The sequence below is a fragment of the Natator depressus genome, chromosome 5 (genome assembly GCF_965152275.1).
Source record: "Natator depressus isolate rNatDep1 chromosome 5, rNatDep2.hap1, whole genome shotgun sequence".
Taxonomy (NCBI): Eukaryota; Metazoa; Chordata; order Testudines; family Cheloniidae; genus Natator; species Natator depressus.
In genome coordinates, this window is record NC_134238.1 from 100,297,439 (window position 1) to 100,323,856 (window position 26,418).

At 41.9% G+C, this 26,418-nt stretch overlaps 1 protein-coding gene across 3 annotated transcripts in view; it reads right to left on the bottom strand.

Moving 5' to 3' along the window:
- Positions 1-26,418, bottom strand: part of RFX3 (regulatory factor X3) — a 228,589-nt gene that overhangs the window by 85,910 nt on the left and 116,261 nt on the right. For all 3 annotated transcript variants that reach the window (XM_074953307.1, XM_074953305.1, XM_074953306.1), the window contains exon 2: positions 17,255-17,379. In XM_074953307.1, coding sequence (XP_074809408.1) covers positions 17,255-17,371 — 117 coding nt within the window. In that variant the 5' untranslated portion in view covers positions 17,372-17,379. The remainder of the gene's footprint in view (positions 1-17,254; positions 17,380-26,418) is intronic.

The following is a 26,418-nucleotide window of genomic DNA, read 5'->3' on the forward strand; positions in this document are numbered from 1 at the left end:
AAGATAGGAAGAATGGTAAGAGACCACCCTGGCTTGCCCAGGTGATCTTCAATGACCTGAAACTCAAAATAGAGTCATACAAAAAGAGGAAACTAGGTCAAATTAAGAAGGATGAATATAAAGGAACAACACAAGCATGTAGGGGCAAAATTAGAAAGGCCAAGGCACATGTCATTAAGCTAGCTAGGGACATGAAGGGTAATAAGAAAACATTTTAAAAATACTTTAGAAGCAAAAGGAAGTCCAAAGACAGAGTAGGACCACTACTCAATGAGGAGGGAAAGAAAATAGCAGAAAACAGAAACAGTTCCTCATGACATTGCCATAAGCAAACTAGGGTCATGTGGTCTAGATGAAATTACTATAAGATGGGTGCACAATTGGTTAAAAGACCGTACTCAAAGAGTAGTTATCAATGGTTTGTTGTCAAATTGGGAGGGCATATCTAGTGGGACCACAAAGGGATCAGTCCTGGGTCCAGTACTATTCAATATTTTCATTAATAACTGAAATAATGGAGTAGAGAGTATGCTAAAAAATCTGCTGATGACACCAAACTGGGAGGGCTGCACGCACTTTGGAGGATAGGTTTAAAATTCAAAATGAGCTTGACAAATTAGAGAATTGGTCTGAATTGAACAAGATGGAATTCAATAAAGAAAAATGAAAAGTACTTCGCTTAGGAAGGAAAAATCAAATGCACAACTACAAAATGGGAAAAGAACTGTCTAGGTGGTAGTACTGCTGAAAAGGATCTGGCTCTTGAAGTGGATGACAAATGGAATATGCATCGTAAATGTGATGCAATTGCAAAAAAGGGTAATAAGATTCTGAGGTGTATTAACAGTATTGTATGTAAGACACAGGAAGTAATTGTCCCACTTTACTCAGCATCGGTGAGGCCCCTGCTAGAGTGCTATGTCTAATTCTGGGCACCACAATTTAGGAAAGATGTGGACAAATTGGAAAGAGTCCAGAGGAGAGCAACAAAAATGATAAAAGGTTTAGAAAGCCTGACCTATGTGGAAAGGTTAAAAAAAACTTTAAGGGCATGTTTAATCTTGAGAAAAGAAGATTGATGTGGGACCTGATAACAACCTTCAACTATGTTAAGTGTTGTTATAAAGAGGACAGTGATCAGTTGTTCTCCATGTCCACTGAAGGTAGGACAAGAAGTAATGGGCTTAATCTGCAGCAAGGGAGATTTAGGTTAGATATTAGGAAAATCTAACTATAAAGGTAGTTAAACTCTATAATAGGCTTCCAAGGGAGATTGTGGAGTCCCCATCATGGGATGTTTTAGAAACAATTTGGACAAACACCAGTCAGGGATGGTCTAGCTTTACTTGGTCCTCCCACAGAGCAGGGGGCTGGACTTGATGACTTCTCAAGGTCCCTTCCATCCCTACATCTCTTTGATTCTATGAAAAGGCAGCCATGGCCAAAGTGTTAAATGCTTTTTTTGTTTCAGCTTTCACCAAAAACGTTAGATGACTAACATAGTGAACATCAGTATAAATGGGGTAGGCTCTGAGGCTAAAATAGGTAAAGAACAAGTTGAGAATTACTTAGACAAATTAAATGTCTTCAAGTCAGCAAGCCCTGATGAAATACATCCTAGAATACTTAAGGAACTGGCTGAGAAGAGGTCTGAGTGATTAGCAATTATCTCAGAAACCTGGAGGATGGGAGAGACCGCAGAGGACTGGAAAAGGGAAAATATAGTACCTCTCTACAAAAAGGGGAATAAGAACAACCCAGGGAATTATAGACCAGTCAGCTGAACTTTGATACCCAGAAAGATAATGGAGCAAATAAAAAAATTGATTTGTAAGAAAGATAAGGTGATAAGTAATAATCAACATGGATTTGTCAAGAACAAATCATGTCAAACCAACCTAATATCCTTCTTTGACAGGGTAAGAAGTCTTGTGAATAGGGGAGAAGCAATAGCTGTGATATATCTGTATGTTAGAAAGGCTTTTGACACAGTCAAAAATTGTTGTAAACTCCTCAAATGCAGTTAAAGACCTAGATAGGGCCGACTCGTATCCAAATTTCACAATAAACTGTTTCACTTGTAAATATTAAAAACACCGGATTTTTATATTATTACATATCTCTTGGTACATGTACTGGGATAGACTGGCCCTTTAAGAGTAGATGGGGCCAGAAGACCCCATTTCCAGGAAGCTGAAAGAAAGACCCAGGAAATAGCCTTGAAGAGAAGAAGCAGTCCTGGGGAATTAGTAGATTCATTGGGTGGCAGAGGACAGGACACCATACCTTCAGGAGACTAGGACCAGGAGCACTGTACTGTAGGGTGGGGAAAGGCTCTCTTCTCTTCCAGCCAATTTAGAAAAGCTCTCGAGAAGAGGGAAGCATATAGATAGCCTTCTCACCAGAAGAAGGGAGAAGATAGTAGAAGGAAGCTAGAGCCTGAAGGCTGAGCTCCAGAAAGAAATAGCTTGCAGTGGTAACCCTGTGAAGAACAGATACTGGAAGGAGAAGAGCTCTGTGTGGGTGGCAGAAGAGACAGAAATAACTGTGAACTCTTGGGTTGCATTGCTGAACTTTATTTTTGAGACATTAAGTACTATGTGGAACTGTTTGTGGTCATTAAACCAGCCACAAGTGGAGAATAGTTCTATGCACAAAAGGGGCTGTGTAAAGCTCATAAAGGGCCCAGGAGTGAGAAAGCTGAGGGAAGGCACTGCAGGGGGAGCTCTGACCATGAGGTAGCACTCAGTAAGTGGAAGCCCTATTACACTATGATTTCAAATTAGGAACAGCTCTCCCAATTGAGTAATCTCAGTTCTTACCCACAACAAATAGTCACTTTGATCGTTACAAGGGATAAATTCCTGATTATTAATGAAAGTAGCTAAGGGAAAGGGCCTCACCAACAGGAGTTTAGAAAATTTGTTCAAAGCTGTTAAGGTAATCTGGATGAATAGGTGATTTTTTTTATTATTATTTCTGGTGACCTAAATTTCATCTTAAACCAACAATTACTATGAATAGCTATGAACATCTGGGGTTCCAGTCTTGTTCAAGTTTTACCTAGTGTTTGGATGGTCTATTGTTAACCCAGTTGATCACATCTTTTAATTGTGACGCATGGTAATAAGCCAATTTTGGGAAAGCTAGTCCACCCCACTTTGTAGGCTTATACAGAACTTTAGAACTCACACTTTGCTTTTATGTATTATATGAATTTTAGCAGCCGTCCGGCCATGTTTTTAACGTCATGATTAAGACCCAGTTGCAGAATCTTATCACTGATAAAGATGTGCAACTCAGAAAAAGTGCAGACGGACTTTTAGAGCCCAGGCTGAACTTGCAGGGCTGGCAGTTAGGAGAAAAAATTGTGTTAAAATGGCAGAAATTTAATATGAAGTTATTGAGAGACAAACATGGGACTCCCACAATGCCATTTTTACAGGTTACTTTTCAGAGAAGAACTGCTCTTCAAGTGCTTTTTGTAGTGAATTGAAATGTTATCTGATTTCAACAACATTAAATCTTTTTGGAAAATATATTCACAATAACTTTAGTGCAATGAACTTTGTCTTCTTGTCCATCACTAGCCCACTGTTGAAACTATATAAAATAACAACAAAGAATTATCAGAAAACAGACCAGTGATTTGGGATTTCTTTTATCACTTATTTTCTATATTAACATTTTAGATAAGGCACATTTATCTAGAGTGAAAAGAAATAGCTAAATAATAATGGAATTTCACATTTTAAATTACAATTTTTTAAACCTTTGCTTATTCTTGTTTTTCCTTTGCAAAGGAGAAGGTGCTAAATTGGATTGCTAAGAATTCTAGTGGGAATGTCTGAGAAATACATTAGAAAAGGTCTTGTGCATAAATATCTTACTGGAAGACACATTTTATATTTCAGAGTTTAAATATGCTGTCCTACTAAAAAGAACTGTTACAATAGCTGTGCTGTTTCAGTAAAACTTGAACATTCTCGATGGCACTTGTCTCTAATGAGGTAACTTTTGAAGACTGGGTCCAATCAATTCCATGATTTCCGGGAATATGGTAGGCATCAGTGGGAAGAACCCTATTGATTTTGGTGACAACTGAAAAGGAACAATGGAAAAGTCTAATATGCATACTTAGTGCTGCAGGCAGAGACGCATTCTAACATCAGAGGTAACTCAGCCAAGTTATAACTCCCTCCCCCTCAAGTTTATTTGCATACTTAAGTCAAAACTGTTTTAGTTCATCTAAACAGTGCCAATTTGGTGCACTGGCAAGGGGAGAGATAGAAGTAGGCTTAAGGTTTAAGGTTAGGGTTATTGGAGGAAGTGAATGATGACAGCACTATGCTGTAAAACTGGTAAAGGTATAGCAATAGAGACTGCATTCCCGCCTCTTCTGCCAGCTCAGCCACAAGCACCAAAATGGGTGACTTTCTAGTATCTATGAAAGCTCAAAAGTTAGAATCTACTGTCAATTACCCCTTCAGTTAGGGCAGAGTGCTACCCCAGCTGAAATATGTCAGAATTTAACCTATGTGTAAGGGGACTGTTGCCCCCTTACTAACAGTCAGTGGTGGTGTTTTGGTTGGCTAGCTCCCAGTACTAAAAAGGGGAAGGGTCGATGGGAAATCAGGACCCTGAAACTGATAGTCCCCAGGAACAATGGGGAGAGGCCAATGCTCCAGGTGAGCCTGAATGACAGGGTGGGCAGGCTAATCAGGGAGTCAGGAGGCCAGGGAGGTCCCGTCCTCCATGTGAGCTGGAATTGCCTGAGTCAGACAGCATGGGGCCGAGCTAAGGAGAAAGCAAGGGCCCAAGCTGAGCTGGGGAGCAGAGCTGTGCCAGATCCAGAGAGAGCAGACCCTGTCCTGGGAGCAGAGCTACAGCCCCAAAGCCAGAGGCACAGCGCAGAGAGAGCAGACTCGCCCTGGGAAGAAAGCTGCAGCAACCAGAGCCAGAGGGGCCAGAAAAGCAGCCCACAAAGCAGGTCAGTGCTGGGAGCAGAGTTACAGAAGCAGCCTGCAGAGCAGACTTGTCCTGGGAGCAGAGCTGTAGCAACCAGAGGCAGAGGGGCCAAAGAAGCAGCCCAGGGAGCTGGAGGCATAGCAGAAGCAGCAATGCTGGGACAGAGTGGTGGAGCTGGGGCTGGAGCAGTCCGGAGCTGGGTGTGGTGAGCAGCTGGAGAGAGCGAGGGGGACCCTGGGCAGCGGGCCCAGCACAGGGAGACACCTCAGCCAAGAGGCTCTGCAGGCCAGGCTTGGATTGTAACCCCGATAGGGCGGGGGCGACACTGGGAAGAAGGGTCCTACCACTTAGAGCCTGAGAGCATGAGGCCACCACCAGAGCAAGTGTCCAACCCACAGCATCCCTGCAGCACAGCCAGGGCCTGAGAAGAAGGCCTGGGACTTACAAGGAACAGACTGTGAACTGCCCTGAAATTTCCAGAGACACTCTTTGTGATGTTCCCTGCCACAGAGCGGGTTGATGTGTTTCCTTTAACCTTTCTCATTCTCCCTTATTCTTTTTAAAATTAATTGTTGATTAAATAACTTGCATTTGCTTTAACTTGTATGTAATGGTCAGTGGGTCAGAGAAGTGCCCAGTGCAGAGAGAGTACCCCAGAGTGGGGACACCCTAGCCCCTGTCCTAGGTGACCACATCAGGGTTGGGGGTCAAGCCCCCCAGGAATCCTGGGCCCAGCCTTGTTGGGGTTACGAGGACTCTGCCAGACAGGAGAGTGGAAGGGGAGTCCTCAAGGGCAGGGAGGCCACTGGGTAAAGGAAGTGGGAGCAAGGACTCAGATCCTTTCACTAGCCCACTTCACCGGGGTAATGCAGAAGCCAGGAAAGTTCCCCACAAGAGCGGGACTATTCCCCCGCTTACATATGCTTCAGAAACCATCAACTAGTACTTTGGAGCCATCCAATTTTGACTGTGTCTTTGATATTCCTTTAAGAAGGATGATAGAGAACTTGCTGGCTGAACAATACCCCTTGTATCAGGATAGCATGGGATATTTTCAGGGGTGAAAGTAGGCCGGTACGGTGTACTGGTAAGAAGTGGCTGCCGGTACCGGCCCATACATTAAATTAAAGCGCTTTAAGGACCCTCCATGACAGCACTTTAATGTCGCTGCCCCTTTTGTCCCTGCCCCGTTTGCGGCCCTGCTGGTAGGGACCCTACCAGCAGGGCCGCTGATGGGGGGAGGGGAGGGGAGGGGAAAGGAGCAGTGATATTAAAACGCTGCTGTGGCCATTCTTCCCCCAATTCCCTGTCAACCTCCCAGTCCTAACTTTTTTGAGAGATGGGGGGCATAAGTGTCTTGGGACAATTCTACCCCACAGCAGACTTAAAAAAAAAAAAAAAAAAAAAAAAGATAGGTAGAAGTGTTCTGGCTTCTTAGCCTGGCTTTCCAGGAACAGATGTTTATTCTCTCATAGATGAAAAGGGTGGTGGGGTGGAAGGAAAGCTGACACGAAAGACATTGCTGTTTCCTATCCTGCCTCCTCATTAATGCAGGGTATAGTAGGTGCCTTCCAACTCCCATCTACTATGCTGAATCCTGGGCAGGCTTCCCCCTCCTCCATAATGCATGCAGTTTGGCTGCCTACACCACCTCTCCTGGCTGCCATGAGGGTATCCTATATTTCTATTGGTGACAACGGGAGTTTTGTCTGACTCAGGAGCCCTGAATAGGACATTTAAAAGAGTCATGTTTATTTTGGCTCCGTGCAAAGAAAGGATATATAATATCTGAGAAAATGACAGATACTAATTTGCTATCTGCTCAATATAAAGGACAGTTTAACACAAATACAGCTCCAGGAAAAGGGCTGTCAGTTTCACCTTTTTATTTAACTATCTCCCTCTCCTTCAGAGAAATAGTATTTCTTCAGCAAAATGTATTCTACGTTTTTCCAAGGACAGCTATCACTACACTATAGAAACAAACACTGAGCAACACAAGCATGAGCTGTCATTTAAGAATGATGTAAATACTAAAGAAATGTAGGAAGAGAATAGTTTGCTAGACAAATGAAATACTGTAATCAGTTTTAATTTAAAAAACCCTAATCTAAAACAGTATCATTCACTACAAAAGAACAATTATTTATATCACCATAAATGTAAATATACAGAAGTTTGTTTACTCAAACATAGCACACATGAGATGTATTACTTTATTTTCTAATAAAATTCAAAGATGCATTAGTTTTATTAGAAAATAGCAATTCTCTTTAAAAATCACCATATCATATACATACTTAATGAAGCAAATATAGATTCACTGATGTATCTTTAGCCTAATTGCCACAAAGTGAATATTCTGATTAATTTGTATATATCCAGGATTTCTGAAAATTGTTTCCATTTATCAACACAGAAAAAAAATCCTTGTATATTTGAATTTATATTTGAAATAAAACTATGTGCAGCAAACTCTCAGTAAAGAGCATCTAGGATAACTCCATAGGGTACATCATCTCCCTGTGTCTGTGCATAGAGGGATATCTGTGTTCATGGATATGCCCATGACAGCCCACACTGTTAATCTCCATCTTTTCCCTCCTGTAGCCAGTACTGCCAATGCCAGACCTTCAAAATTAATAAGACCACCCTGTGAGCTGATGTGCTGGTGCAACAGCACCCCGTTTGGTCAGATGGAGTATTTCACTGAGTTTGCTTGATCTGGCAGGGTGGTCAGTCAGCTCCTCTTGCCTGAGTCTCTATGACATTCCCATTCTGGGCTATGAAGGGTGCTAGTTTCAGTCCCACTGGGGTGTGTGGATTTTCCTCTTATACTTGGCAAAGTCAGCTGGTCCTGGTAGTCAGAGGATCTGGAAACACCTTCAGTTTTTAAGTCTGTGAGTGGCCTGTAGGGGAACTCAAATTTCTGTAGGCTTCTCCAGCCTGTAGATCTGATTATGCCTTCTCTCGGTAATGTCTCTGGTCAGCTACTCAGCAGCTTGCTGGCATGAGTTTCCTTTTCCAGCCTGCTTGCTCCTCTGGCAGCCACCCTGCCCCTCTGCTTCTCAGCTCTTTTATTCTCCCAGCTGTTGTGAGGCTGCCAATCAGTACTGGCCGGTAGTTCCTCCCCTTAACCATTTGTTTGCCAGGCCAACATGGGGGCTATACACCCCATGACACACACACCTCCAAAAATCACAAGAATAGCTTAAAATCATGAGATATTTAAAATTACATTTCTTTTTGCCTGTCTTCTCATTATTTTCATCTTTAGGAAGAAGATGCCAGCTCCCAAAGTGCGTGAGGTCAAATTTCAACCTTAGCCACACTCTCGCTCTCTCTCACACACAGGCCTCTTGATTCACTGTTCAGAGAGGACTCCACTTACCCTCTCAATTCATAGTATGCGGGAAGTGGCTGTTCTATCCCTCCTATCTACATTGGATATGCAGCTGCCCCACTTAGACTCTTTGTCCATGATCCTTCACAGTCTCCTGTCCACATTTACATTCACATTTTGACTCCTCCTCCTCTGCTCACGCATCCACATCATTTCTAAATTGTGCCACTTCTTTCTCAACAGCTCCAGAATCTGTTCTTTTCTGTTTCCCAACACCGCAAAATCTTTTATTCGCACTGTCTTTACATCCTGTCTGAATTACTGCAACTTCCCAGGCTCTGGCCTCCCGAACACACACATTGCCTCCCTTCAGTCTACACAAAATGCTGCCACTAAACGCAACTTCCCTGCCAATCAAGTGAATCATGTAACTCCCCTTTTTTAATTCCTCCATTGGCTTCCCATATGATAGCGTATCAAATTTAAGCTTCCTGCTATCACCTTCAAAACTCGTCATAACTCTATCTCTCATTGGTTATACTCCCTTGTCAAGGTTTGTATTGCCTGTGTCCTGGGGGCTCTGTCACAGCTCCCACCTATGTCTGGTTATTTGTCACATTTTACACAATCACCTCTGTACCTTCTTTCACACAACCCCTATGTTTGGTATGACCTCCCTGGGTTAATTTGCAAAGCCCTGTTTGTATGTCCGATGGATTGAAATATGAAAATACACATTCTGAGATCTAGAGCAGTGTACCAGTCTTTCAGGTGTGGGGTCGGGATGATTATTGCTAAATTCCATTCTGAACTTGCCGCTTTTGATGTAAATGGTCAGTGCCCTGAGATCGAGGATAGGCTAAAGTCCTCCCTTTTAGTTGGGGATAAGGAAATACTTCAAGTAAAATCTTTTCCTTTTCAGGTGGTGTGGTTCCTCCACTATTGCACTGAGAGCAAGAAGCGATTTTATTCCCTGTTCTAACCTGCTGTTGTGAAAGAGGCTCCTGAATAGGGATGGGGAAGAAGACAGAGCGTGGAACAGGGAGTGATATTGGACTGTATAACCCACTACACAAACTCTTGTTTCTTTGGTCTGTTATTGTAATCCAGAAGTGGTGGAAGTCAGACAGTCCATCCTCAACAGGAGGAGATAGGTTAGAAATATCCGAAGTAATGCGTAAACTGCTTCCATGCATTGAGTCAATTTTGTTGCCTGGAAAATGAGGGAAGCAGAGGCAATAATATGTCAGTTGATGATGGTCTTCTTCCAGAGAATTTTTGCAGCTCCCTGAGAAGCTGTGTGAACCTGGACTGATGACACACAGGCTGTTTTTGGTACATTTGAAGTCCAAAGTGTTTGCATTTTGGGTTCGTGTGTATACTCTCAACGAGCATTGCCCTAGAACAGGGGTCAGCAACATTTGACAAATGGCATGCCAAGTCTTCAGTAATTTAAGGTTTGATGTGCCAGTAATACATTTTACATTTACAGGGGCCAGCGGATGGAACCCCAGACAGGCAGCGGGCTGAGCGGGGCCAGCGGTCGGGACCGCAGCTGGCAGAAGCCAGCGGCCGAAACCCCAGACCGGCAGTGGGCTGAGCCTCTCAGCCCACTGCCGGCCTGGGGTCTGTTAAGGAAAAGTTAGCACATGTGACTTCATTTTGGTTTGGGGCCCACCATTGTTTAAATGCCAGCACAGCATACACCAGGAGGAGTGATCCTTAGATACTGAATCCCTGTGAAAATCCTCCTCCTTGTCTCCAGCCTGCCTTGACTCCCAGTATCTGGTTTTTGTTAGTCTCTAACTCCCTGTCTCTTGGCCTTGATGTGAGGCCTCCCATCCTGATAATAAAAGTTACTGATGCATGGCTTTAGAACCATGCTGTGTAATTAACATACTGGTATAGCACGAGGAATGCACCAAGCAGGGATAGGTGGTAGATAAGACAAGGGTTTGTTTATTGGCTAAGGTTTCCGATGCACGAGGGCAACATGCTTTGCTAAAAAGTATATAACCTTTGTATAATCTGTATTCAGGGTCCCCTCCTGGCTAGCAGGGGGGCACCACGCTCGAGCGTAATAAACTTAGTGCCTTTTGGGAACTCTGCAGTTGTGGACTTTATTTCTGTGCCTCAGCCTAGATTCGAACTGTGCGTGTCCTATCAGGTATAATTCGCAGCACTTGTGTGCGTGTCCTAACAAGGTGTAATCCGTAGCACTTGTGTGCATGTCCTATCAGGTGTAATTCGTAGCACATGTGTGCGTGTCCTACCAGGTGTAATTCGTAGCACATGTGTGCGTGTCCTATCAGGTGTAATTCGTAACAGGTCCCAGCCGCTGGCCCCACTCAGCCCACTGTCTGTCTGGGGTTCTGATCATCCAGGCATGCAGCGAGCTGAGTGGGGCCAGCGGACGGGACCCCAGCTGGCAGCAGAGTGCGGCCAAAAATCGGCACGCGTGCCGCAGGTTGCCAACCCCTGCCCTAGGTGGTCATGGAATAAATTACAACCCTCAACGGGCAAGTCCTCAGTAGTCATTTGTAATTCTCTAGGGATATCACAGAAGGAGAACCAAGAGGATCTGTGCATTAGTATAGCTGTTCCCATTGATTTACATGCCGTATCAACTGCTTACAGAGCAGTTTGCAATTATGTTTTCACTTCCAGCTGCCTTTTAAGATGGACCTGAACTCCTCTTTAGAGTTAATAAATAAATTTTTGCATTGTATTACAGTTTATGAAATCATACTTGGCTAATACCTCTCAGTAATTAGAAATCCACATCTGCAGCCTAGAGATGGAATAACATTTTCTGCCAAAAAGGTCTAATCTTTTAGGTTCCTTATGCTTAGAGTAGATCCTAGCTGAGTCTGGCAAGATCTCATTTGCAGCTGTAGCTACAAGAGATCCCAGTACTAAGTATAAGGTTACACAGAGCCAGTGGATAGTACCCGGTAATGTCTGTCTGCACATTTCAAAGTGCAACCCAGTGAAGCTGGTATCTGCCACAATATTTTAGCAGAATCTAAAAGAGAGGTACATCCTAGTACCAAGTGTGCAAGATGTCCAATAATCTATGTGGCCTGTCCTGAACTTCAACCATTGGGATTCCGAGTGTCAAGGCTATTCTCCTCATTAACTCCTGAAAAACCTTGTAATCATCAGGAGTAGATGTTTAAGTTTCTGGAACCACTGCTTCATCTCGGGATGAAGACATTGCGCAGGGATGGACAGTTCTGTCTCCTGCAAGTCTCGTCCAGAGGAGAAACCTCCTGAGATGGTTCTGGCTGTTGTGGGGGATATAACTCCATTCTCAGTTGTTCAGGAGACAGAGATCTGAGTCTTGTACAGGTAGTTGAGACAGGTCTTCAATGCTGAGAATATCCCCAAAGCATCCAGAAATTCCAGGTATACTAGAATGTATAAGATGCTAAAGGCCAAGGAAGTGGGTACCAATGGCCAGGGTGTCTTTATGAGCTCCTTCCATAATAATAAATAAATAATAATAATGGGAGCCTCTCTTAGATGCTTTCCAGAAAGCCCAGACAACTAGGATCTTGTAGAAGGCTCTCCACTCTCCCCCAAAGCTTATGAGGTAAATGAATACCTCCTCACTGAATGGCAGTGCTGTTCCCACTGGTGTAGTGGGAATTTGTATGGGATATACTTTAGTTAGTACTAGATAGTACTAGACCTAGAACTAAAGGTGGTGCCAACGGGAATAGTTTTGTGGAAGCAAGAAGCAGAGAGTCTGGTACTGATGAAATGATAAGTTCTCTGGTAGCAAGATATGGTCTTGGTGCCAAAACAGTTTAAGATGGAAGCAATACAAAGGGAACAGGCAGGAGAGCAGGTGGGGCCACAATATATAATCTTGACAGCATTAAGATACACCAGTCATCAGTACCAGTGTTGCCAGTACCAGGGTAGTCAGTGCTGGAGGATTGGTCATAGGATCCCAAAATGGCCGATATGGCACTGAGTAAAATACGAGATAAGTCCAAGTCCAAATCAGCCCAAGCAGGAACTTGATGGGTGCTCAAGGCCCTCCCCCCCCCCCTTTTTTTTTTTTTAAGTTTAGAAGCACTGTTTACATCAAAAAGCCTCAACGTTTTCTGAGGCCTAGATACCACACTTGGAGAGCGTGATCTGTGCCTCTTCTCCTTCCTATTACCTCTGTCTCCTGATAACTTTCTCAAGGCAGAAGACTTGATGGCTAGTTCAATGGTCTTAGAAGATAAAGAGGCAGGAGCAGTCCTGGAAGACCATTCAACCTTTTTAGCCTCCAAAGTTGAAAGGCCAGAGTCCAAATGTGGACATATCGACTGCTCAAAGAAATTCTGTGAGGTGAGATTCTCTAGCTCTGAGGTATCCTTGAGAATGGTCTCTAAATGTCACACCAGTAAAGGAGAAACATTCTGTCTGGCCTTCATTCAGCAGCATGACTGCTTCTCAAGACAGGTGATGTTTGAATCACATGGATTTGTGGTCAGTCATGGTGCACAGACTGCTAGCAAGTACCTCCCATAAAGAAAAAAAAACAAAAATAAGCTCCTGAATGGAATTTTAAACAGACACTATCAAAAAACCTAAACCAAAGCTCTTACCGCTAACTAAAAACTATCTATTTACGCTAATATTAGAAGACAATGGGTAGTATGCCAAAAGAAGTGATAAACTCTGCCTCTTAACCATGGGCAGCAAGAAGTAACTGGAGTTGGTTGGTGCAGCCCCACCTTTTATGCCCGTGGCTGCAGGCACAAGGGCGGGCAGGGCACATGTGCCACTCCAACAGGTACCACTGACTAAAAAAGACTCTGGCAACAGTGCAATATGTATATGGACAATCATGCAAAGAAGAAAGGTTACTTACTTGTACAGTAACTAGTGTTTTGTCCCTGTGGGTACTCCATTTTAGATGTGTGCGTATCCATATTGTGCTGGCTCTCAGGATACCCAAGGCTATGAGTCACCTTGTTACCCCCCTGCCTCCAGCATGAGGAAGACTTGTTTGTGTTTAACTGGGCATCAGTTCCCTGATATCACCAGACTGTTAGCTACCCAAGCTCTATCCTCTGAGCTATATTAGCCCTGCCTTTGCCTGCTAGGTTAACAACAGGTGTACTCCAGTCATTAAGCCCTTTCAAAGCATTCCTCTGTAGCGTCCAGCCCCTTCTCCACAGAACACTCTAAAAAATTTCAGGTCTGCTGTCCCCAGGGGAAGAGTGTACACACCAACTTGTATGATTCAGTTTGTACTATCAGGTCCTTGTTTAATACCACTGTACTGAGAGAAAGTAAGTGATAATAATGGAAACAAAAGGGTTATATATAAAACAAAATCATAATATGCTTTCTTGACACTAAACTTAACAGGCTAACCTCCTGTCTAAAGAAGTTTATCTCACCCCTAATGTCTTGTTCAGCCTTTTCAAACAAGGCTGGCTGAGATCACATTTTCATGAATGTAAATGCATTCCCATTTACTTCCTAGGTACAGCATGACAGGGTGTTTTCTCTGTTCTACAAATATAGAATAGTAAACCTCTGAAATGTATCTCCAGGTAAGGTTCTCTTCCTCTGCCATGTGCTCTTCCTTGTTGACTTCATAGCTCTCCATTGATTTCATATGTAAATGTGCCTCCATTGTGTTTGCTTACAATGCTAAATCTACATGCTGACACAGAGGCAAATAAACATCTTTTGTCTGACAAGAAACCTATTTTTCGACTTCTGCTGCGATACAGAATCTAAGATCATATTTTCAGTATACATACACAATTCCTTATATAGTATCTGTACCTATATTTCAGAATGATATTAATGACCAGTGTGACTCTGGCTTTCATTTAAGACCACACATGACATTCTTTGATGAGCCAGAATGTACATACCAGAATCAGGATGTTCTTACAACCCCCTTGCCAGTTGACAGAGAGTTTCATGGATCACTACTCCTCTGATCACAGGTCTTTGTTAGCAGGGGAAGGAGGGTAAGTAATAGAGCACTCATAGTGACAAAACATCTTGAAGGCCTAGCTACTGTACAAGTAAGTAACCTCCCCTTCTCCTTCAAGTAAGTGTCCCTATGTGCGCTCCACTTCAGGTGACTCCCAAGCAGTACCCACATTAAGGGGGCAGGTGCTGAGGAATCCTGCCTAATATATATTGGAGAACAGTCATCCAAAAGGCTGCATCAGAGCTGCAAATATACACCATGGGGTACTGCTGGGAAAAGGTATGAACAGATGAGTAGGTGACAGATTTACAGATTTGATGGGGACATTCTTGCCAAAAGCAACTGAGGTGGACAGTGCTCTAGTGAAATGGGCTGTCACCCTAGAGGGAGGATGCACTCTTGAGAGTTTGCTACAGGCCAAAATGCATCCCAAAGCCCATTTTGATGGTCTTTGGGTAGAAATAAGGTTCCACTAATTTTGTCTGTGAAAGATACAAAGAGCCTAGGAGAAACTCTGAAGGGTCTAGTTCTTTCTAGGTAGAATGCTAGTGCCCTCCTGGATTGTCTTTGGGCAGAAACTGGGGTTCTAGTCATTAAGTCTGTGAAGGACACAAAAAGCATGTTCTTTCTAGGCAGAAAACTAGTGCCCTCCTAACATCCAGGATGTGTACACTGGTTTCTTTCGTACAGTTGTGCAGTTGAGAGTAGAAGATGAGTTACTGAATGTCCTGGTGAGTGTGGAAGTCCGAGGAGATCTTGGGGAGAAAAAGCAGATGAGGACTCGAGGACTCAAGGACTTTTTGTAGAATAGATACCAGTTTGTTTAGGTAATATTTGTCAGGCATAGATGGTTCTGAGCCCATCCTGAAGGCATCGGGAATGTAATCTGGTGTAAAGTGTCACGAATGTGCAGTCTGCCATGTGATCCAACAGCTGCACACAAGTTCTCACTGTTGTTTGAGGACTTAACTGAAGCTGGGAGATGAGGTTGGACATTGTGACAAATCTGTCTGACAGTACGTGTGTTCTGGTGGTCTAGGAGTTCAGGGTGGCCCCAATGAACTTGATACATTGGGTAGGTATCAAAGTGGACTTTTCTCTGTTGAATGTTAGCCCCAGTGTGTTGAAAAGAGGTAGAGCCTTTCCAACTGCTGATTGTACCTCGTTGTTCGAGGAATCAGTAATCTAGTAGGCAAAGACGATCACTCCTAACTATTCAGCTGGACAGCCACTAATGACAGAGCCTTCATGAAGACTCTTGGGGCAGTAGAGAGCTTAAAAAGAAGTATCTATTATTGATAATGTTTGTGACTGACTGTGAACCACAGGAAGCAATTGTGAGCTGGATGCATTGCTACATGAAAACACACATCCTGGAGGTTAAGGGCCACAAAGTAATCCCCTGAATCTAGAGGTGGTATAATTGCTGCACGTATTGCTACATGGCTGCAAAAAAATAGACCAATGTGATTTTCAGATGCCTGCATACACTAAGGCATCACACCAGAGCAGGCAGATAAGAGTCCACTGCAACCACATCTAGATTATTGTGTTCTGTTCTGGACACCACATTAATAGAAAAAAAATTGGAATAAGTATAAGAAAGCTACACAATTGATCTACACAACTGATGATAGAGCTAGAGGGATTAATTTATGAGGAAAAATTAAAAGAACCAAATACATACTATAGATTGGCTAAGCAATAACTACGAGGAGGAAGGAGACAGAAAAACATAACTATCCACAAATAATGAAAGATCTAAACACTAAGATCCCAACTCAGCAAAACCACTTTGAGACGTTCTTAACTTTAAAGCACATGCTTAAGACCATCCCTATTTAACAAAGCATGTAAGTACACACTGACGTCCTATCAACTTCAATAGGACTTAAGTATGTGCTTAAGTGCTTTGCTGAATAGAGATGATTTTAAGCATGTGCCTAAAGTTAATTGTGTGCCTAAGCAGTTTTGCTGAATTAATACCCTAGAACGGAACAGAATTATTCCATGTTATACATAGAAATATAAGCAGAAGTAATAGCATGAAATTAGAAGAGAGAAAGTTTGGTCTTACTATCAAGAAAAATTGATCAACAATGAAAAATACGAGGCAAGTCAACACCTGGGATTTTAAAACTAAATTTGACAAAATACTAGAAACTGTTTACTCCTGGGAACAAAACTGCATTGGCAAGAAATCAGACTGCATGATCTAAAAGGTCCTTTCCATTTCTAATGTCTATGATTCTATAATTATTTAAAGCCAGTTCTCAGTGCAAGATAACATCACTGTCATCCATAATCCCCAAAACGCTCATGACTAAATTCTGATTTATTTACATGTATGAGAAAAAAAAACCCTTGAACACTATTTTAAATATAAGGCACAACTCTTGCACCCAATTACCTATTCCCCCAAATCAGTTCAATTTACACTGTAGATCTTGCACAGGTTCAGCTGCTGAAATGAATTCTAGGGTGGGGCTTTCAGGTCAATGGTGTCATCAGTGTTTAGCATACAACTTTAGAGGTGCAAAGTAATACTCGTTTTGCATTTATTTTAGACTGATTCAAGGGGGCAAAACAAAAAGGGAAAAGAATCTGGCCATTAATATTAGGAATATTTTCCTTATTAACCTTTCAAATAAATTAATTTGAATATTTAATCATTTACATTAATGTTAAATTATGATGTTACATTATTATTATTATATTATCTATTATTACTACCACATATATATGTATATATGGTGGTTATACACCTCTGATAAATGTCTTGATGATCTTATTCAAGGAATAAATCCTAGAAGCAGTGTGTCTTTTTATGTAGCTCTTTTGGTTTTAGCAAAATAAAATGGATAAAAACAGGCAGAAGAGTTCATTTAGCAGACCTATACAAAATCAGTCCTTCATTATATTTGAGGAAAGGCACAACTGTGACTTGACTTTTCATGTTTTTTCCAAGACTAACAGCCACCTACCTGCTGCTGTACTGGTACTTGCTGTACTACCTGTGTGGGCACTGCTGCCTGGCCAGCCACAGATGTCTGTAAAGTCACTGTTGAACCTGTGTCCGACACAGTCTCTGATGTCTGCATCGTGGTCTCTGAATAAAATTAAAATGTAAAATCCAGTTTACCACATGAACTTTTTTGCTTGTTGTCACTTATCTTTATGTAAATCTTAAAAGAGTAACATTTGCCCAAATTCTAATCTGGGGATTAGCTAAAAGATTTTCCCCCCTACCATCACATGGCTATGTGCACATTTCTTCCCCCCGCCCCTCAGCTGCTGTATCCTAAAATATAAGAAAATCTTTATGTAGCATTATACAGGTTATTGCTCTATTTACTTATGGCTGCTGCACAGAAAGAAAACGGAGAACAGAATACTTCAAGCTTTAGATGCTAACAATAAGTAATTTTTCCTAGTTTACCTACCAGCCTGCTTTATAACAGTGTATGTTAGTTCAGTAGCAAGGTGCTTTTGAACCTATTTATTGCTGTGAAGTAAAGAACTTTTAGAGAAATTAACCTGATTCTTCTCCACTTGTCATGGGATAAATTAGCTTCAACTCCATGAAAGTCCTTGGAAGTTACGTTACGGTAAAACTCATTTGAGAGGACAATGAACCCCTATATCTTTGCATCGTAGTTAAATCTGGACACTTGAAGCTATCTATACTGCGAACAATATAATTAGTCTTAGAAACTGCACTTATAAGTATTTCATTTTTATTGAGCCAGCACTAAACACGCCTTCTTATAAAGTCTCCAATAACCGCTGTATTGAACTGAATACTTCAAAACACAATTCATACTGACTGTCCTTAATTCTAGAGAACTATAAGTCATTTCTACAAAAAGGCATTTTTAAATTATGGTGTATCCCATATACTCAGTTTTCAGAAAGTACTGACACAGAATGAGCAAAGTATATTGAAAAAGTTCAATGAGTAAAATATGTAATACCAGAAATACTTTTTTCTTTATTTTTTTCTTTCTGAAGAATCACCATATGGAAGGCATTTTTTCTCCCAAAGAATGCAGGCTCAAACATTCATATATTTAAATATTTAGGGGCATCTTCTGCTCTCACTTAAGCCCCAAATATCTCTATTATTTAATAATCTTAATGAACAGAGATGTATCTGACTTATTTGTAGTCTACGACTAAGGCAGGAAATCAATGATGAAAGAATAAATCTGGAGACTTAGAAATGAGTCTGTCCTTAGTCTGTAGCTGATTCAGGTAATTTCTTAAAGCCAGCTATTTCTTGCTTCAGATAAGTTACAGTATAAACAGTCTATAGGCAAATGCAAAATGATACATCTAGGAACAAGAAATGCAGGACATACCTCCCAAATGGAGGTCTCTATCCAGGAAAGTATTGACTCCAATAAAGAATTTATGGGTCGGAGTGGACAAGCAACTCCACATGAGCAGTACTGTAGAAAAAAGAGCTAATGTGATCCTTGGATGTGTAAACAGGGGAGTAGTAGGTAGCAGTAGGAAGTGATTTTACTTCTGCAGATAGCATCAGTGAGACCAATACTGAAATACTGCATACAGTTCTAGTGTCCACATTTTAAAAAGGATTTTGAAAAATTTGAGAGATTGCAGAAAAAAGCTACAGAAATGATTCAGGGGCTGAAGAAATTGCTTTACAGAGCAAAACTTAAGAGCTCAATCTGTTTAGCTGATCAGAAAGAAGACTGAGAGATGACTTCATTACAGCATATAGGTACCTTCACGGGGAGAAAATACCAGATACTAAAGGGCTCTTTAATCTAGTGGATAAAGTCATAACAAGAACCAATGGCTAAAAGCTGAAGCTAGAAAAATTCAGATTAAAAATAAGGCACTTTTTAAAAAAAAATTTTTTTAATAGTGAGTGGGATTAACCACTGGAACAAACTACCAAGGGAAGTGGCGGATTCTCCATGTCTTGACATCTTCAAATCCAGACAGGACGTCTCTCTGGAAGACATACTTGAGTCAGAACACAAGTTACTGGGCTCAATATAGGATAACTTGGTGAAATTTAATGACCTGTGATATACCAAAGGTCAGACTAGAACATCTAACAGTCTCCTCTGGCCATAAACTCTAGAAATCTATAACTGAAGTTCTCTGACTGAGAAAAAGAATACTAGTATCATCATCATCTATTAATAAAATACTTCCTTCACAAATCCAGACTATAGGATCTTCACATATGACTTCAAGCACTGGAACCACTTCAAGCAGTATCATTTAACGGCACACACACACTGACCTGCCATGGCCAAATGTTCTAGAGAAGATTGCAATGGGCCTGCTTCCTCTGTTTTCTTCTGCCTGCACAAAATCATATGGACATGATGAAGTGGGGAACAAGGGAAGGCAGAAGCAGTACAATTGGAAAAGTCTACAATCTTCTCAATTATCTTCCTCCAAAACTGGGATTACTCATGTAAGTATTGCTCAGTCTGAAGAAGGGCTGAAGAATCTGGACATTAGTTGGGTATTGCTACTGCTTACTAATTGCCTACATTGGGTGCTGAAGAAACAACTTTGTGAAGGAGAAAGGAAGGTTACGTAAGTGACTCATTAGATTAAGTGAGCACCACTCAACATGGCTAAGGGCCCAGTGTAGAGACAGACTGCCCTCCTGAAGCAAGGATCTAGCACTTCTCTCAAGACTTAATGTGGGCCCGGGTGGCTCCACCCCATTGCACCCATGAGAGATGTTAGGATTGGAGGGAGGAGCTTAAGAAGGAGACACTCATGTCAATTGATGGCAGACCAGGGAGCAGAGCTGACCTTCAGTCCTCAGCTCCTGGAAGGAGGGCAAACTGCAAGCAAGAACTTCTCAGAGGACTGCTGCCCAACAGCCCCTGCCTGAAGGAAAGGAGGGCCAGAGGCTGACTCTCCTAGAGAGAGAACTAGTCACCTCTACTACATGTGAACTCAGTTTAGGGCCACAGACAGATGAGTGCCCTCTGAAAGAAGAGAGCCTTAACCCAATTAAGGATAATTCATTTGTGTTAATTCCTCTTATTTCTCTTCATTAACTGCCCTTTAACATGACCTGGCCAGAGGGCCACGACACAGGAAGAGGGAGACCACCACAGCCCCAGAGCGACCATCAACAGGAGGTACCGGATAGGGAGAGAGCTACTAAGCAACACCTGACCACAAAGAGGCACTAGTGGTGAGTCAACCCCTTCATACCTACAGAGATCATATGGCTAGCCTTTTATCTCATTTCCTTTATTACACAAGGCGAAAGAGAAACAGCATACAGGAAACCTTTATCCCAACATGACAGAAATGCATTTGATACAGATCCCAATCCCTTCTTGCTTTTCTACAAAACGTCCATCACTTCAAATTTTCTGGGAAGAATGACTGTCTTCAAGTGACAGAAATCTTGTCATGTGACATTCAACTCTTAAAATAGAGGGATTTTTACAGATTTACAATTTCGTATCGCTCACTGAGCAGACAAAGTTCTCAACTGCAAAAATCTGGTAAAAACACTAATACCAAACATAAGAAGTTTTAAGAAATATTATTTAAAAAATGACAAAAAGCATCAAAGACAACGGGAAGACTATTTCTTTAACCCAGTGTTGCTGGCAGAGAGGAACTGAGGACAGAGGAATGTAGAACAATCATAACTGCAAGCTAATGTGTGTACACCACCTAACAATAACCTTATTTCTTTGTCCTCTAGCCAGGAATCACCTCTTTCCTGGCTGGTACAGAGGAATGAGATTACACTTTATATCATTTTCTTCTCCCAAACCAGTTTGGGGCACTTACTTTTCCACCCCACCTCATAAGGACCACATAATGGATTATTTTCCACATGTCTGAATCAAGCAAATTATCTCATTAAATAATTTACATAAAATAGCACACATACAGCTGCTTGGAAGCTGAAACCTTGGAATCTGAAATTTAGAGTGGAATTTAGGTAGGCAGATGTAATGGGAATTTGGAGAGACCATACAAATTAACCCCACTATTGATACAACAAGTTATGCGCAATCATTAATATCCATAAGTGGTCATGTCCTTTATTTTACAATTTGTCTGAAAGCCAATAATTCTACTAGCAAAATGGTCCTTAAAATTATGTTGGGCATTTGTTCCTTAATTACTCAGCAAAGGGTGCCACCTACTGAATTACCTGCTCTACTACCTACAGCACCTAGATTTTTCTGAACGAGAACAGTGAGATCAGACAAAATAACTATTTGAAGTGAGGCTTTAAGCCAGTATAATAAATAATAATAAACAAATAAAAGCTACAGCATTAGGAGGATACGGGATGGGTAGAAGAGGATTAAAAGGGAGAATAGGAATGGAAAGAACATGCAGCCAGAGGGAACAGGGGATAGACTGGAGAATAGCACCGTCACCAGGAAAAGGCAGGTGATTCTATGTGATTGGGGACTCTTTATTGAGAAGAATAGACAGGCTTGTAACCAGAGCTGATCCAGAGAATAGAAGGGTGTGCTGTCTTCCAGGTGCTAAGATACGGGATGTAGACCTGAGGTTGAAAAGGATCCTAAAGGGAGGAGGAAAGAACCCCCTAATTATCCTTCATGTGGGAACAAATGATACGGCTAGATTCTCGCTGGAAAGTATTAAGGGAGACTATGCTAGGCTGGGGAAGATGCTTAAGGAAATCGAGGCTCAGGTGATCTTTAGTGGGATTCTGCCTGTTCCTAGAGAAGGGCAACAAAGGTGTGACAAGATTATGACTATCAACAGATAGCTCAGGCAGTGGTGCTATAAGGAGGGCTTTGGGATGTATGGCCACAGGGAGGCATTCATAGACAGACGACAGTTCTCTCGGGATGGACTTCATCTGAGTAGGGAAGGAAATAGACTTCTAGGATGGAGGATGGCACAACTGATTAAGAGAGCTTTAAACTAGGAATTTGGGGGAGATGGTTGGGAGATGTCCAGGTAATCTCCACGCCGGATTTTAGCATCGTGAGGGAAGAAAACCAAGTAAGAAAGGATACAGCCGTGGGTAGGAGAATGTATATAAGGAGGAAGAGCAGTGTGGATACCAGTCTAATAGGTTATACTGGCTGTAGAATGACCATGCCTAATCGGCTACAGAATGTGAGCGAGGTCAAAGAGCAAAAATTAAGATGTTTGTACACTAATGCGAGGAGCCTAGGTAACAAAATGGAGGAACTAGAGCTACTGGTGCAGGAAGTGAAACCAGATATTACAGGGATAACAGAAACATGGTGACATAGTAGTCATGACTGGACTACAGGTTTTGAAGAGTATGTGCTGTTTACGAAAGACAGAAATAAAGGTAAAGGTGGTGGAGTAACAGTGTATATCAATGATGAGGTAGAACGTAAAGAAATAAGAAGCAATGGAATGGAGACGTCAGAGTCCGTCTGGGTAAAAATTACACTGGGGAAGAAAACTACTAGAGCCTCCCCTGGGATAGTGCTCGGGGTGTGCTATAGACTGCCGGGATCTAATTTGGATATGGATAGAGCCCTCTTTAATGTTTTTAATGAAGTAAATACTAATGGAAACTGCGTGATCATGGGAGACTTTAACTTCCCAGAGATAGACTGGAGGACGAGTGCTAGTAATAACAATAGGGCTCAGATTTTCATAGATGCAATAGCTGATGGATTCCTTCATCAAGTAGTTGCTGAAGCGACTAGAGGGGATGCCATTTTAGATTTGGTTTTGGTGAGTAGTGAGGACCCCACAGAAGAAATGGTTGTAGGGGACAATCTTGGTTCAAGTGATCATGAGCTAATTCAGTTCAAACTGAATGGAAGGATTAACAAAAATAAATCTGCAACTAGGGTTTTTGATTTCAAAAGGGCTGACTTTCAAAAATTAAGGAAATTAGTTAGGGAAGTGGATTGGACTGAAGAACTTATGGCTCTAAAGGCAGAGGAGGCCTGGGATTACTTTAAATCAAAGCTACAGAAGCTATCGGAAACCTGCATCCCAAGAAAGGGGAAAAAATTCATAGGCAGGAGTTGTAAACCAAGCTGGATAAGCAAGCATCTCAGAGAGGTGATTAAGAAAAAGCAGAAAGCATACAGGAAATGGAAGATGGGAGGGATCAGCAAGGAAAGCTACCTTATTGAGGTCAGAACATGTAGGGATAAAGTGAGAAAGGCTAAAAGTCAAGTAGAGTTGGACCTTGAAAAGCGAATTAAAACCAACAGTAAAAGGTCCTATAGCCATATAAATAAGAAGAAAACAAAGAAAGAAGAAGTGGGACCGTTGAACACTGAGGATGGAGTGGAGGTTAAGGATAATCTAGGCATGGCCCAATGTCTAAACAAATACTTTGCCTCAGTCTTTAATAAGGCTAAAGAAGATCTTAGGGATAATGGTAGCATGACAAATGGCAACGAGGATATGGACGTAGATATTACCATATCTGAGGTAGAAGCGAAACTCGAACAGCTTAATGGGACTAAATCGGGAGGCCCAAATAATCTTCATCCAAGAATGTTAAAGGAATTGGCACATGAAATTGCAAGCCCATTAGCAAGAATTTTTAATGAATCTGTAAACTCAGGGGTTGTACTGTATGATTGGAGAACTGCTGACATAGTTCCTATTTTTAAGAAAGGAAAAAAAAGTGATCCGGGTAAATATAGGCCTGTTAGTTTGACATATGTAGTATGCAACATCTTGGAAAAAATTTTGAAGGAGAAAGTACTTAAGGACATTGAGGTCAATGGTAAATGGGAAAAAATACAACATGGTTTTACAAAAGGTGGATTGTGCCAAACCAACCTGATCTCCTTCTTTGAGAAAGTAACAGATTTTTTAGACAAAGGAAACACAGTGGATCTAATTTACCTAGATTTCAGTAAGGCGTTTGATACCGTGCCACAGTAGGAATTATTAGTTAAATTGGAAAAGATGGGGATCAATATGAAAATTGAAAGGTGGATAAGAAATTGGTTAAAGGGGAGACTACAGCAGGTCCTACTGAAAGGTGAACTGTCAGGATGGAGGGAGGTTACCAGTGGAGTTCCTCAGGGATCAGTTTTGGGACCAATCTTATTTAATCTTTTTATTACTGACCTCAGCACAAAAAGTGGGTGTGCGCTAATAAAGTTTGCGGATGATACAAAGCTGGGAGGTATTGCCAATTTAGAGAAGGACCAGGAAATCATACAGGAAGATTTGGATGACCTTGTAAACTGGAGTAATAATAATAAGATGAAATTTAATAGTGAGAAGTGTAAGGTTATGCATTTAGGGATTCATAACAAGAATTTTAGTTATAAGCTAGGGATGCATCAATTAGAAGTAATGGAGGAGGAGGACAAGGACCTTGTAGTACTGGTTGATCACAGGATGACTATGAGCTGCCAATGTGATGTGGCTGTGAAAAAAGCTAATGCGGTCTTGGGATGCATCAGGCGAGGTATTTCCAGTAGAGATAAGGAGGTTTTAGTACCGTTATACAAGGCACTGGTGAGACCTCACCTGGAATACTGTGTGCAGTTCTGGTCTCCTATGTTTAAGAAGGATGAATTCAGACTGGAACAGGTACAGAGAAGGGCTACTAGGATGATCCGAGGAATGGAAAACCTGTTTTATGAAAAGAGATTCAAGGAGCTTGGCTTGTTTTGCCTAACTAAAAGAAGGTTGAGGGGAGATATGATTGCTCTCTATAAATATATCAGAGGGATAAATACCGGAGAGGGAGAGGAATTATTTCAGCTCAGTACCAATGTGGACACAAGAACAAACGGATATAAACTGGTCATCGGGAAGTTTAGACTTGAAATTAGACAAAGGTTTCAAACCATCAGAGGAGTGAAGTTTTGGAATAGCCTTCCAAGGGAAGCAGTGGGGGCAAAAGACCTATCTGGCTTTAAGATTAAACTCGATACGTTTATGGAGGAGATGGTATGATGGGGTAACATGATTTTGGTAATTAACTGATCTTTAAATATTCCTGGTAAATAGACCCAATGGCCTGTGATGGGGTGTTAGATGGGGTGGGATCTGAGTTACTACAGAAAAGTCTTTCCTGGGTATCTGGCTGGTGAATCTTGCCCATATGCTCAGGGTTTAGCTGATCGTCATACTTGGGGTCGGGAAGGAATTTTCCTCCAGGGCAGATTGGAAGAGGCCCTGGAGGTTTTTCGCCTTCCTCTATAGCATGGGGCATGGGTCACTTGCTGGAGGATTCTCTGCTCCTTGAAGTCTTTAAACCACGATTTGAGGACTTCAATAGCTCAGACATAGATGAGAGGTTTTTCGCAGGAGTGGGTGGGTGAGATTCTGTGGCCTGCATTGTGCAGGAGGTCAGACTAGATGATCATAATGGTCCCTTTTGACCTTAGTATCTATGAATCTATGAATCAACAATCAGAGCATCAGCATGAGAAAGGCACTGGCAGATGATAATGTTTTAACTTTAATCTTCGCATCATGTAGTCATGCTGTGAGCAGGGTTAGATGAAGAAGTTATTCACCTTGTGCAGTAACAATGGTTCTTCAAGATGTGTGTCGCTGTGGCTGCTCCACTTTAGGTTAGCTATATTCCTTTATTTTAAAAAAATTGTTTTTTGTAAGATAGAGATATTTTTCTTTAATTGCCAGATTTTTCCCTTTCACCATTGGGGAAACCTTTATCAGACACAATCCCTGGCTCGCCTGGATTTAAAAAATGTGACTCGTGCCGTGAGGTGATGCTTGTCTCAGACGGTCATTCATTGTGTGTCCGTTGTTGGGGGAGACCCATATCTCCCCAAAATGCTCACATTGCAGTAACCTGAAAGTCAGGGCAAGGCATGACAAAGATCACGGTGGACCCAGCCAGGGTTGCCCATACCATTGCTGTACCTCACAAGGATGGTGAGATTTGGTCTCAGCTGCTTCACATATTGGTCTTCGTCCCATCGGAGAAGAGTGCTGGGAGGAGAAACAGTTCCCATGTACTTCCTCCTCTTCATCATTGGAGAAGGGATGTGGAGCCAGAGAAGTGGGCAATTGTTCGGTTAGTTGGCCCGGAGATCCCCTCGGTACCGAGCAAGGGTGATTGTGGCACTGAGGAGATCGCTATATCCTTGTGTTGTAGAAACTGCTGTGGAGCAGTACGTTTCTGTGGCAGCGGTGCTGCTGA